Source organism: Conger conger, chromosome 13, assembly GCF_963514075.1.
Source record: "Conger conger chromosome 13, fConCon1.1, whole genome shotgun sequence".
Classification (NCBI taxonomy): Eukaryota; Metazoa; Chordata; class Actinopteri; order Anguilliformes; family Congridae; genus Conger; species Conger conger.
This window is the reverse complement of record NC_083772.1, coordinates 14,435,040-14,449,570: the sequence shown is the minus strand read 5'-3', so window position 1 is coordinate 14,449,570 and position 14,531 is coordinate 14,435,040. Positions and strand designations below refer to the sequence as shown.

General features: G+C 39.8%; 1 protein-coding gene across 1 annotated transcript; it reads right to left on the bottom strand.

Moving 5' to 3' along the window:
- Window positions 1-3,168: 3,168 nt before the first annotated feature.
- On the bottom strand, window positions 3,169-11,790 carry LOC133107355 (histone H3.3A-like). The gene is made up of 7 exons (XM_061216346.1): window positions 11,634-11,790; window positions 10,434-10,577; window positions 10,082-10,235; window positions 9,860-9,980; window positions 5,346-5,478; window positions 4,879-5,032; window positions 3,169-4,777 (listed from the first exon to the last, which is right to left on the bottom strand). The coding sequence occupies exons 2-7, from the start codon at window positions 10,559-10,561 to the stop codon at window positions 4,649-4,651; spliced, it is 819 nt and encodes a 272-aa protein (XP_061072330.1). The 5' UTR covers window positions 10,562-10,577; window positions 11,634-11,790; the 3' UTR covers window positions 3,169-4,648.
- Window positions 11,791-14,531: the final 2,741 nt, after the last annotated feature.

The window sequence follows — 14,531 nt, the reverse complement described above, 5'->3', positions numbered from 1 at the left end:
GCACGCTGCTGTCTGGCACAAGCTTTTTTTAAAATATATTTCAAAAAGTCTTTTCACATCTGGGCTCACAATGGACGCTTATGATCTAGGTGTGCCCGTACGAGCAGGGTTCAGTCATTTAAAACTTGGACTGTGGGCAGCGCGTTTGCGGGTGACTTCATACCCACTCCTCAAAGTGTTTATGGAAATGCACACCCATCATTGGTCACACACTCGGGGGATTATTTGTGCGGTGCCGATGTGCGGGAGTGCGGTTCAGCTTGGTTGTTGTGCGGCAGGTTGTGCTTGTGGCTGTACAAGGTTAATCCCCCCCCCCCCCCCGCGCTGCCTTGCCCCTCCCCCCAGCGTTATGTCCTAATCTCTCTGCCCCTCAGTGTGCGGTGCTAATCTCCCCCCTCCCTCCCTTCCTCTGAGTGTACTGCTGTTAATCTCTCTCTCTTCCTCTCTCTCTCTCTTCCTCTCTCTCTCTCTCTCTCTCTCTCTCTCTCTCTCTCTCTCTCGCTAGTGCTAATCCATGATCTGTCAGTCAGCACTTTGAGCCACAGACAGACGGATTGGCTGTAATCCGCCCGAGTGGCACAGATGGACCAGCACTGCACAGACCTTGGGGAAGGTGAACACAAACACACAACGCTAGCCTCCCGCTCCACAAAACATGCAACAACCACACACACTGCCTTGAGAAATACATACACACACACACACACACACACGCCTGTCCAGTTAAGACATACAGAACAGGCATGTTCACCAGGACAGTCCCAAACAGGCATACCATGAACATTCTTGCTCACTGAGAGATACCCATACTAAAATGTTCAGACAAACGAATACAAATGCAAACCCACCATGCACACTTATCAAGAAATACTCTTGTCCCTAGCCTGAGATAACACACAGATATCACACCCAGCACACCCAGAACCAATTATAATGATCAGTGTCGATTAATTACACTTCAGTAGTTCATTGACTATTTATATCTAAACTCATCAGAGACAAAGTCCAATGTGTATTGCAAAATTAACATATTTAATATCAGTCAACACAGATACATCAGTCAGAGACAATTCTCCAGATTAGTTAACTCACAGGAATAGTACTCATCTACCGAATCACTAGCACCAGGCCCGCAGGTAGACATGTTGGGAGTAAGCAACTCACAACAGAACCACATTTTCCACTCTGCTACGGACAATCTAGCACGAGAACCCAAAAATTGAAAAGTGGTGCTCAACTTATTTAAGTGGTTGGTATGGTATGATATTCAGTCCAAGTTTTAAACGCATTAATTTCACTATTTTTATTCAAAGATGAGGACTATGTTCAGCTCCATCTAATATTGTGGACAGGAAAAATTTGGGGGCCAGAATAAATGTTTTAACAACTATAAGTGCATTTGGAAGATCCCAATAGAGTAATACAATGTCTGTGAATTATTAGAATACAATTCAAATTAATATGCAAATGATTAAGGGCAAGATTAGATTTTTGTCTTGCGGACCATATATAATTACAAATTAATTCATTTGTTCGCTTGGTTATTACATACATAGACCCTGTAAAGAACACGGAACAATTACCATGGCTACGGTTTCATTGATTGTTGTTTCTAATGTTGACTGGAGCGGATAAATAAGATGAGGGATGCTGACAGTGGTGGGGATGGGTAGGAAGAGGCAAGGATTACTGTTCAGTGGAGACAGCGCAAAGGATAAATATGTTAGGGTGTTTATTGTTTTTGTCATTGTTGCAATACTTTGTTTTGAGTGTGTATTTGTTTATTTAGCTACTCACTACGTCATTAGGGCACACTGTCAGTTGTGGTAGGCTATCTATTATAAAGTGGAAAGCAAGCGCAGCACACAGATAATGACCAATCAGGGTCACAATAAATAGTGCTATAGTAATAAATGTGTTAAAACAAAATACAAAAAATAATATATAAAAAAATATGTATATCCTAGTCTATGTTATATTGGACATTTGAGATAAAAGTATGTTGATTACAATGACTTGACTTCATTATCAACTGTGAATTCAGGATAGCAATATTTTGTACATGAGATTCTCCCTGAAAATCAAAAGGGAAATCGATGTCCTTTCGTACTTTACCTTACCTTACACCTTCCTAAAATGAACGAACTAAAAAAAAAAACGAAAACACTATGAACAGTGCGCGCTCGGGGATTTCAGGTAGATTTCGGTTTGACATCTCGAGACAAGTTGTACAATGACTCCACCTTGCGTTCGCTTTACAACCAGGAAACAGATTTGTTCAATCAAGTTTGCGTTTTCTTTCGGGATATTAATATATAAATCGACGATTTTTAACCGAGAATGTTGGCTTGCACGATTCATTTCTGCTTCTTAGTTAGCAAAGTGAAACCAGTTTGTTCTACTTCCAGTAGGCCACAATGTATTAGGCCTACTCATAAGATTATATTATTATTATTATTATTATTATTATTATTATTATTATTATTATTGTTGTTGCCGTTGTTGATGTTGTTGTATTATTATTATTTTCAGATTTTTGTCAGTGGAAAATATTAGGTGCTAGGATTAGGATTAGGTGTTTTATTTTGGCCAAGCCATATATGTATGCATGCATGCCTGACAACTTCAAAACTTCAAATCACTGACCCTTGCTAGGTCTAATCAATGTTAAGTCGCTTTCGATAAAAAAAAGCGTCAGCTCAATAACTTTAATGCAGTGTAACATCATAGATCGCAAGCTAATTGTATGATTGGATTCAATTTAGTAAGCTATGTTTCTGACCGATAACTTTGATGTACCGATTGCTTTTTCCTGTAACTGGAAGCTTAGCTTGCGAAGTAGCTCGGCCAACACTGGATCACTGATTAAATGTGAAAACTAAAGGTAATTCTGCCATTAAAGTCCTTTATTGGGAGTCTGCGAGTACCTTATCAAAATAAGCACTTCTCTTGGAACAGTTACGCCACTCGGAAGAGTACCTGATTCATTATATCCATTAATACATTAATGACAATATCATCTATCATTAGAGCCCGTTTTGGCAGAGTTTAAAAAATATATAAAATCTAATTTCCTTTTTCCCCTCCAACATCTAGTCTTCTTTAATTAGTGTAGACAAAGAGAGGAGAGCAGAATGAAATGAAAGAAAAATAAACAAGCGATAAAGATGTGTGTAACATAGATTTATTACCACCTTAATATGAGAAATTTGGAAATTACAAAGATCAGATCATTTAAACACCTGAACATTTTTTATTTTTAATCAAATAAGAAGTAATGATCGTTATAATGGACATCACACCAACCTGAGAAACTGGGGGTGGAAAAAAAAACATTTTTTTGGGGAAAAGTGAGATGGAGGTAGGTGTAAAAACAAGAGAAGGAAAAGAGCGACAGCGGCCCTTCTTACGACGTGATGCAAAGCATTACGGACGGTTCCCACTACCCAAAATGGCTGCAGCAGCTTTTCAACGCTCAGCATCACTGTGAGATTTTATAGCTTGTAATACAGCTGCTGGTTTAATTAGAATTTTAGTTTTTCTTGGACCGCGAGTCGTTTCAACGATATCCGTAACGCTGGCTGTCCGTAAATCCCCAGTAACAAGCACCCAGGAGATCGGAATCGGAAGGTATAATTCAGCTACACACTTGTCTTTTAAAACTTGAAAATGCTTTGGCAACATTTTTGTTATGCCCTTCAAGCCAATTTCAAATCAGGAAGAGAGAGAGGAAGTAAAACGCGTGTGAAGAGCATCGATAGGTTTCAGGCGATAACATAAGGAAAGGGTTATATTACACCCCTCTCCGGTTGCCAGTGTTAATCAGCTTTCATTTGAAAATGAGAACTCGCTTCAATTGTCATTAAAAAAATTTCACACCAATTTCTGCTGTCAGTAACATTTTTTTTCATATTGTTGTGATTTTTTTGTTTCCTTTTTTATGAAATTTATTTTCTTGCTATAAAAGAACAAAACATGTTTCTGCAGTTAAAAAAAAAAAGACACCACATAATGATAAGAGTAATCATTGCTCAACCAAGGGATGCTTTGCAGTTGAATACAATTTGCTGTGCTGATCAGAACATACACCCACACACAGAAATTAAGACCATCCTCCAACATGCTGATACCCCTGATTGATCTCTCTCAGGTATTCTGGGACAGGCCAGGGCAGTTCTTCTAGCACCCTGCTGAGGCAGCTGACACGCCTCAGCAGACACACCCTGACCGGCACTCTCCTGTTCTGTCCACCTGTCTGTATTCCACCCCCGTCTGTCACTCTGCCCCATTCTCTCTGAATACCTCTCTACCTCATAACTGAAAGAGCTGACCTCACCAACTCCCTCTACGCACACAGACAGACAGATGGACAAGAAAGGCAGTCTAAGCACAGGATTGGTCGCTGTTATGCTTCTGTGTGTCTGTGCATCTGATCAGCGCCAAGCAGGTACATGCACAAAAAGGTACCCTAAAAGTCTGCTGCCAACAGCACTAAGAAAGACACAACTATACACTTTATTCTCGCCATAATTATTGTTGCTCTACACACTACCAACGAAAGAATGGGTGTGGGGACAGGGAGTTTAATAAAGGGAGGGGAAGACAGACTAGCTCAGTGAGGACAGGGAGAGGGAGAAGAGGGTGGCGTTTAAGCACGCTCGCCACGGATGCGACGGGCCAGCTGGATGTCTTTGGGCATGATGGTGACACGCTTGGCATGGATGGCACACAGGTTGGTGTCCTCGAACAACCCCACCAGGTATGCCTCACTGGCCTCCTGCACAGCCAAACAGACAAAGAACAACAGCATAGGTGGGAGAGTCACAGTCACTTCATCTGAGAGGGGAAGCAAAACAGCAAAGACTTATGGGTACTGACCTGCAGGGCCCCAATGGCAGCGCTCTGGAAACGCAGGTCGGTCTTGAAGTCCTGGGCGATCTCCCTCACCAGTCGCTGGAAGGGCAGCTTACGGATCAGCAGCTCGGTGGACTTCTGATACCGACGGATCTCACGCAGGGCCACGGTACCGGGCCTGCAGGACACACACCACATACAGTCAAGAAAATGCCACAGCTCATGCCACCATTATACACCTGAATTTCCCACAAATATTAACAGTGTTGAGTTGCAACGACGGCACATACAGGACTTTTAAGTGATTATTCAGGATAGGCTGCATCATAATTTAATACAAAAAATGACTAATATTTTTCTAAATTATAGACACAATATACACTGAACATTTGATTCATAATAATGTCATTAATCTACACTGGAATCCATTTGAAATGACTGCATCAGAGTATATATGAAAAATGAATGAGGGGCTTTGCCCAACCACACACCTGTAACGATGGGGCTTCTTGACTCCACCAGTAGAGGGCGCACTCTTGCGGGCAGCCTTGGTGGCCAGTTGCTTACGTGGGGCCTTGCCTCCAGTTGACTTACGAGCGGTCTGCTTGGTACGAGCCATGGCACCTTAAGATCACCTGAGTGGACAAGATAAATAAAATGGAGAGATTTTAATTTCAAACTTGTTTAATAATACTGTCCTAAACCAACATCCGCATCAAAATAGAAGTGTATTTGATTGTATACACAATGCTTACACAAATGTATACACAATGTTATAACATCCATGGAATCTTTAATCAGAAACTTCAGTCAATGGCATAAATGTCATTATTGATAGTAGCAGAAGTATCGTTAATAGTTGCACACATATTCGTAATAACAGGTGATAATATTGCCTTGTTACTATTATAGCATTTAACAAACAATTTGGGACATACAGGGGCTTGGTTTCGCAGACACAGATTAAATTTAGTCCTGGACGAAAATTGAGTTTATATGGAGAATCTTTATTCAGATAAGGTCTCGGCTTAATCTATGTCTGTAAAATTGACCCATAATGGATTGAGTGTTGCAACAAGCGAAACAACAAGTGGTAAAATTAAACGATAAACCCTCATCTACACCACGGAGCACAAATATGTACTACGGATCAATGCGACCGAGAATATGTGTAGATTAACCAACAAACCATAGCTATGTGGATTAGGTGATGTAATCTGGGAAGTGAACATGGTGAGACAGCAACGCTGGTAATGTCATTACCGACGCTGCTGATTTTAAATTGTGCTCTGTACTTTCCTGCAACCTTTTCAGTGCGAACCTGTTCGCTCGCGGCATTAAAAAAAAACACAGGTAGCCAATCCACATTTCAGGCAGCGGAGGGACGATATGAAAAAAATCGTTACTGGCTGACTCCGATTCGTCGAGAGGTCGTCAATCAAAATGAAAGCATGTAAACATTACTTTACAACCGACTTTACACCAATCATATTGTAGTGACTGCCCACATTGCCCAATAAGGCCATAGAACGAGCTTCCAGAGGGGCGGGTCCAAGCCTTCCATTTCTCCCATTAGCTACAAGCCCCACCTCCACCCTGGAGACGATGGCTGCCGTTTGAAACACAGCCGGGCTAAAGACCTGTATTATGCGAACAGACTCCTATCAAAACTTTAATAAACATTAAAAAAATACACTATTACACCCGAAACCACTCATCGGAAATCAAAGTAGACACCCTACGGAATCTAAAAAGTTGTTTCAAGACGGAGAGTGATGCTCAATAACTATGTTTAACCGATGCGAAACTACCGAATCATATTGAAACGATTTTTTTCCTCAGCCACTGCAAGAAGTAGAAAGACTGGTTTTCTGCTGCGTTTCGTCAGTCGATTTTTCTTTTTCTTTGCCGATGAAAATAAATAACATTTTGCAGATATATTGAAAACAAACAAATATCAAACTTTAATAAAGACGTTAACAATTGATTTGGTTAGAAAAACACATTATTTCTGGACGCTTACCTGCGAAAAAGTGTCGTATCAGAGTGGAATAAATGTTTAGCTTGTCTGGCCGTGTCAGTATTTACAGTCTCGTTCACACAATGGAAGCAAAGCGTCCAGCAGGAAAATGGCCGCCGTGTCAATCATTCCTCCCACAATGCACTGGAGTTCACCGTAGTCACCATTTTTTTACGATCGCTTTCAAGCTTTACGTTTATAGCAAAATATACAATATCAAGGTAATATGACTGTCAAACGTTAAAGAAATATGACTGCGCTATAATTATGCAAGAATGCATAGCATTAATTATGCAGCGGTCGCTTGAGTTTGACCTGTGCAAGTTAATGCTTATGGTTTATTGGTTGCAGGATAGCAAGAGTAACAAAATAATTTAGCGAATATGGATGACTTATTTTTATAAATCTATTAGGCTATTGTCTGACTCCTGCCCACGATTTACACTGGCTGTATATAGGTAGCTCGACATAATTCTATATTTAGGCAATCTAAGGACATCAGAAAGGTAATAAACATTATAAACACCAGATTATAAAAAGTGAACACGCAAATAGTCACACAGTTGTTGGCGAGCTGCGAAATAAAACTGCGCAAAGCGTTTGGCATCTGGACTATGATGGCGCTGCGCAGACAAAAACACACTTACACATAATTACATTACCTGTGACAATACATGTTACTAAGTATGTGAGATGGACGCTTAGCTAAATCGTGTATTTTAGTGTTGTGTAGCGTTATTTGACTGGCACTTTTATACTTTTATTCCGTTTCTCAAGTCCGTGGCGGAAGATGTTTGAAGTGCATGTCATAATCGCAACAAGAGGACAATGAAGAAAATCAAGTTACATCTTGCTAGCCTATATGATAAAAGCGTATACGCATCGCCATGATGTGTGGAGGATTTAGCTAGTAAGGGAAATAAGGTCGGATATGCATTCCAGTTACTTAATCAATGTCTCCAACCAATCAATCCCGTATTTTCAGCCAGACAATACAATTTATATATCCGTTATTCATATTTTCTTCAGTTTGTGGATTGGATTTCACCTGTGGGGAATTATCATTATTATTGTTCACATTCAATAGTTAAGCAATAACTCACGACAGACTGTGGTATGTAAACATTTTATCACAGCTAAGGGGCGTTGTTCGGCCGGACGCACAGCGGAGATTTGTCTATACAAATCACTAAACTAATAGCTGCAGTTACTACTCCAGACAAGACAGGGCATTTGCAGTAAATTGCCTATTGGGGTCTCGTTTGTTTTTTCAGTCAACAGGTTCATTTATGTAAAAAAACAAACTAGAAAAACCCAGACAAATTCTGTTGGCAATCTAGAGTAACCATTGTCAGACACAAACAAAATCCAATATGAAACAAATGACCACAAAAAGCAGGAAGGCTTTAATAACTCTTGTGTCTTGAGTATGTGTCATGCTATAAATGTTCATAACATTATTCATTAAAAAAGCAATTGAGTTACTAAGGAGTCATGTGTTTGCAGTAAACATTTACACAAAGTGTCAGAAAACAATAGTTTCGAAGACAGTTATTGCACCACTACCAACGCATATTTTTATTATTATTATTATTATTTTTGCCTCTGTGCCTTGTCCTCTGGTGGCCAGGAGCTCCCAGAAGAAGTTAGTGATATACTGCACTTTTATACCACTGGGTATAGAATTGCCAATAATATGTTTCAAAAATGAAACCGGGCAAGTAAATGCTGAGAACAAAATGTCAAAACCAATATATTTGTGTAACATCTATTTATTACCATCTTATATGAGAAATCTGAAAATTACAAAGATCTGCTTTAAACATTTGAACATTTTTCGATCAAAATAAGAACTAACGATAAGTTAGAAGGGCATCACACCAACCTGAGAAAAGGGAGAAAACCTAAACTTACAGAAATTGAAGAACAGAAAAGGATGGAAGAGTACAGAGGTAAAAAAAAAAGAGGGAGAGATTATGTTTGAGTGAAAATGATGCCAAGATATACTTTTGCTACATAATCTTATCCTATGTCTCGAAATGCTTTGGCAAGAAATTTACATTATGCCATTTAAAGCCAATTTCATAATAAAACAGGAAAGAAAAGGGTGCCGATGTGTTATAGGCAATAAAATAAGGGGCTGACAGTGTCCCCAACTGGTCGACAGAGTAGAGCAGGGACTTTAAGTTTTAATATTTCCTCATTTTCATTAAAAACATTTTTTTTTCTGCATTGTCACTGTTACTTGTAAAAAATTTGCATCGTAAAATTCTTCTTTGCAGCTGTGAAAACAGATATGTATGCATTAAAAAAAGAAAACACCATAACAACAATAATAATCATCAATATAATAAACATTTCTCAACCAAGAGATACTTGCAGATGAATACAATTTGCTGTGCTGATCAGCACATACACCCACACACAGAAATTAAGACCATCCTCCAACATGCTGATACCCCTGATTGATCTCTCTCAGGTATTCTGGGACAGGCCAGGGCAGTTCTTCTAGCACCCTGCTGAGGCAGCTGACACGCCTCAGCAGACACACCCTGACCAGCACTCTCCTGTTCTGTCCACCTGTCTGTATTCCACCCCCGTCTGTCACTTTGCCCCATTCTCTCTGAATACCTCTCTACCTCATAACTGAAAGAGCTGACCTCACCAACTCCCTCTACGCACACAGACAGACAGATGGACAAGAAAGGCAGTCTAAGCACAGGATTGGTCGCTGTTATGCTTCTGTGTATCTGTGCATCTGATCAGCGCCAAGCAGGTACATGCACAAAAAGGTACCCTAAAAGTCTGCTGCCAACAGCACTAAGAAAGACACAACTATACACTTTATTCTCGCCATAATTATTGTTGCTCTACACACTACCAACGAAAGAATGGGTGTGGGGACAGGGAGTTTAATAAAGGGAGGGGAAGACAGACTAGCTCAGTGAGGACAGGGAGAGGGAGAAGAGGGTGGCGTTTAAGCACGCTCGCCACGGATGCGACGGGCCAGCTGGATGTCTTTGGGCATGATGGTGACACGCTTGGCATGGATGGCACACAGGTTGGTGTCCTCGAACAACCCCACCAGGTATGCCTCACTGGCCTCCTGCACAGCCAAACAGACAAAGAACAACAGCATAGGTGGGAGAGTCACAGTCACTTCATCTGAGAGGGGAAGCAAAACAGCAAAGACTTATGGGTACTGACCTGCAGGGCCCCAATGGCAGCGCTCTGGAAACGCAGGTCGGTCTTGAAGTCCTGGGCGATCTCCCTCACCAGTCGCTGGAAGGGCAACTTACGGATCAGCAACTCGGTGGACTTCTGGTACCGACGGATCTCACGCAGGGCCACGGTACCGGGCCTGCAGGACACACACCACATACAGTCAGGCATTGCTGAACAAAATAATTCACTTTGAAATTTGAACATTTGAACAATGCATTACATTACCAAAAAAAAAAAAAAAGTTAAATAGGTAAAACTTTTTGTTAATTTTAAGGAATATTTGCATTTTGAATCTACATCGGACAGTACTACTGCTGACAAACATGACCCTCACCTGTAACGATGGGGCTTCTTGACTCCACCAGTAGAGGGTGCACTCTTGCGGGCAGCCTTGGTGGCCAGTTGCTTACGTGGGGCCTTGCCTCCAGTTGACTTACGAGCGGTCTGCTTGGTACGAGCCATGGCACCTTAAGATCACCTGAGCAGACAAGAGACAAGGTTTTTAATGTTTTTTTAATACCAACATCAGCCATTAACAACAACACAATTATATGTGCTTGCTTGGAATTTCATGGTCGTTTTGTGTAGAAAATAAAGTACTTCTAACTGGTATGTGTCATTAAAAATTAAAGCCTTGTAAATCCTGATACACCAATTGTGTATAAACACTGATTGACTGACTACTGATCTAGGTTATGGTATTTCAGCATAACTAACCCAAGAATACTAACGTTATAAACTGTGTGACAACCATAGAACTGTTCTGTGATGATAACAGATCCAAGCTTGGCCATTCCAAATGGTATGCAGCTGATCATGGGAAACGTGTGGGCCAATCAGTGAAAAGGAACAAAACCCTGACCAAAGCAATCTAAACGACAAAGCCAGCAGCCAATCCACATTCAAAGTACAAAGCATAGGCGAGCCCAGATGCTTTCTGAACAATCCGACTCGCGGGCAGATCATCAATCAAAAGAAAAAATGAGCACTACGTACCATCGCAACAGCTACACAAACCAATGGAATGATAGCGTTTCTCCATCAGAACCAATCAGCATACAACGGCATCACTGCCCCCGCCTCAACAAATCCCGCCTACACTAGAGAGAAAACGATGGCTGCTATATGAAACGAAGCTAGGGTGAGACCTGTGTAACGCAAGTGATAGAGGGTGAGAGTTAAATTTTACATAAATAGTAAAACAAATGCTATATTAACACCCGAAACGACCAGCGGAGTCAAAAGTTAACACCCTATGGAACATAAACAAAATATCCAGAACGGGAATCCGCGCTCAACAACTCTGTTTATGAGACGCAAAAGTAACCCATCAGAACGGAGCCGATTTTCAGGTCTCCTCAGAAGTCCCAAGACTGTTTTCTCTGCCGTTTTCGGTAGTCGCGTTTGTTTTTTCTTCTACCAATTAAAACGGTGTAATTTCGAACGATACTTTAACATTAACGACACCTCAAAGTTTTATATATATTCAACAAAATTTATATGACGAAAAAATATGTTATTTGTGGACACTTACCTGTTAAAAGGGCGGTTACAGATGGTGAAATAAATGTTTGGCTATTCTGGCCGTGTCAGTATTTTTACTGTCGTTCACACAATGGGAGCCGAGCGTCCAGCGGGAAAATGGCGGCTGTGTCAGTCACTGTTCTCCCACAATGCACCAGAGTGCATAATAGCCTCCATTTTCACTCGGATTATTCGGACCGGTGGATTTTATTTTAGAAGTTTGTTTTTAAAAATACATTTAGGAATAGACTACATATATAAAGCCGCATACATTCTGGCTATACTTTTATTAGACAAGCTGGGAGAAAACAACCGTACAGTCGATCAATTTTTCAGCACGTTTGAATGGTTTTTATAAACTTGAGTTGTTGATACGTTCATTTGCCAATTTCTTAAAAGTTTGGTGGCAGAATGATGCAGTAACGTTATGTCTCACCAACATTCGCTTTGGTTGATATTTCTGGTTTCATGGTAGAACACATTCACCCCCACCCAAATCTGTCCATTTTAGTCTAGATTAGAAAATTGAAATATTGTCTTATTGTAGACTAATAGGCGTTATATTTGTTAGACATGAACAATGATTTATAATATCCAGTGTTTAAAAGTGGTGTTAATTTCACTTGCAGGAATAAAAAAGCCATCGACCAAGAACTTGATACCAATTTGGTTAAATAACAATTCCGTGGATGTTGGCAATCAGAATGGCTCACTGGAGATACATTTTTGCATACAATTGCATGGCCTCACTCAAGAGATTCAAGTAGGCTTGCTTATAGTCGTCATAGACATTGTGTCTATGATGCCTATATTGTGTTTTGAGTTGTTTATTATTTGAAAAACATGTGAAGTGGCCAAGAATAGATGAACATGCTCTTAAACTTTGTTAGATCAGCCTAATTTTCAGCGATATTCTGTAGGCTATTAGATATAAACGGTTGATAAATGTATAGCCTAGCCCAAAATACACTTGGAAATCTGCTATATCAAATGCATACGGCATGATACATTATTTATAATAACCATTAAATGCTGACAAAATGTTTTAAATAAAATGTTAACTTGTTGTTTTTTATTCATGCATGTTGTTCTACACTACATGTATTTGTGCAGCTTATTCCAGTGGTTCACAAGCCAGTTTTTATTTCCAGCCAATCTATTGATTAAGGCTATTGACAATTATTTTACAATTATTTTGTGCTGAACATGGATTTTACATTTTTCCTTGTCATGGACATTTCCTGAAATGCTGTAGATTTAATGACCATGGTGTACTTTCTTCCCGCATTTATGACTTTACTGACTTCAGCTAGGGGTATGAATTAGTAAATAAAATACACTTAGGAGTAATCTCTCTATAAATAAATAATTTACCACAGCTCATATGGAAATTAAAGCATTTGTTGTCTGAGAACTTATCTGACTGATTTAAAAAAACCATTAATATATTTCCAACAATGTGACAATGGGAAAGTGAGTGTAGAATGACCCTAAGTAGACAGTGTACAGTTAAAACAACCAACAGCTCTTTATTCTTCAGGAAGTTAATTTTAAGTTTGGACCGGACAGCCTCATACATTAGAGTAGGCCGCTTCAGCACATGGGTGTGTGCAATGAAAGATAATGCAAAGTATCTGGCAAGGCTTGAATTTGGGTCTGCAGGTCGAGGGGCAGCCGTGCTAACCACTGCCCTAACGATAAATGCACCTTTAGCAAGAGGGTTAGGCAGTCCCGCTATCAGATCACTGCTCCCTCTGTTCCCCAGAGTGCCCTCCCATTGCCTTCACAATCCCACTGCAGACACCAAGCATCGAGGATCTGGCAAGGCTCAAACTCAGGTCTCCAGGCTGGAAAGCAGCGGTGCTAATCACTGAACTAGAAATTAATATACCTTTAGCGGGGCGGTTAGGCAACCCCACTAGCGGATCGCTACAATATTTTAGGTATTTACATTTACTTACCTGGTATCGAGGTATTCAGGGAATTTTGGGGTGAACCAAAAAAACACACTTTGGTTCAAGCAACTCATTTTACAGTGATGTCATGCCTTCAAAGTTTTGCATATGACCAGATTACTCTTTTTTTACATTATTTTTAAATAATTAAATATTATTTTTCTCATTGGCAATAACCTTCTTGGCTCATGCCACAATATGTTTACTTGGCTCTGCATATCTAAGGCTAATTCCTTCATTGCTATATTTCCTGCAACTTTAGTCCCTATTTTACTCACACTACACAAGCTAAAGGTATTAGGCTGTGGTAAAAAACAAAACAAAACGTACGGTAGATAAGATTTCAGTCAAGTTCGCCTCCACTTCCCAGTTTGCTAAATGACTGGATAGACTTCCAAAAATATGTTTAATTGTAATAAAAGCCAAAGGAGGTTATTTTGAGTAAAGTTGTTTCTAAGATTCTTATATATTTTTTTAAATAAAATGAATCATTTTCTGTTATTGAAGGTAGAAATCAAAAAAAAAAAAAGTCAAAGTGTACTTTAGATTGTTATTCAATAAATGAGCATACATTAACATAACTCTTCTCGACCTGAAATTGCTTGAAACAGAGATGGCCTAATACTTTTGGCTTATACTGTACGTCCAACAAGTACTCCAATGGACTACAATCAATAATTTGCAGACACCTTCAGCAACATATTTATCTTATCGTAGGCTCCATTATCTTTCTTGAGCAGAGAAAGTGCAGAGTAGTTGAAACGGAAGGTGCCAAGATTTTTTTTATTTGTTTGACGGATTGTTTGGTTTTCAAATCTAATTGTATGGTTTTTTGCAAAAGAGTTTTGATGACATGATGAATTGACTTGAAGTAGGAAGTATGAGTTGATGGATGGCATTAAAAAGGAAGGGAGTTGAAAAAGAAAATGAGGAAGGGATATTACTTATAGGAA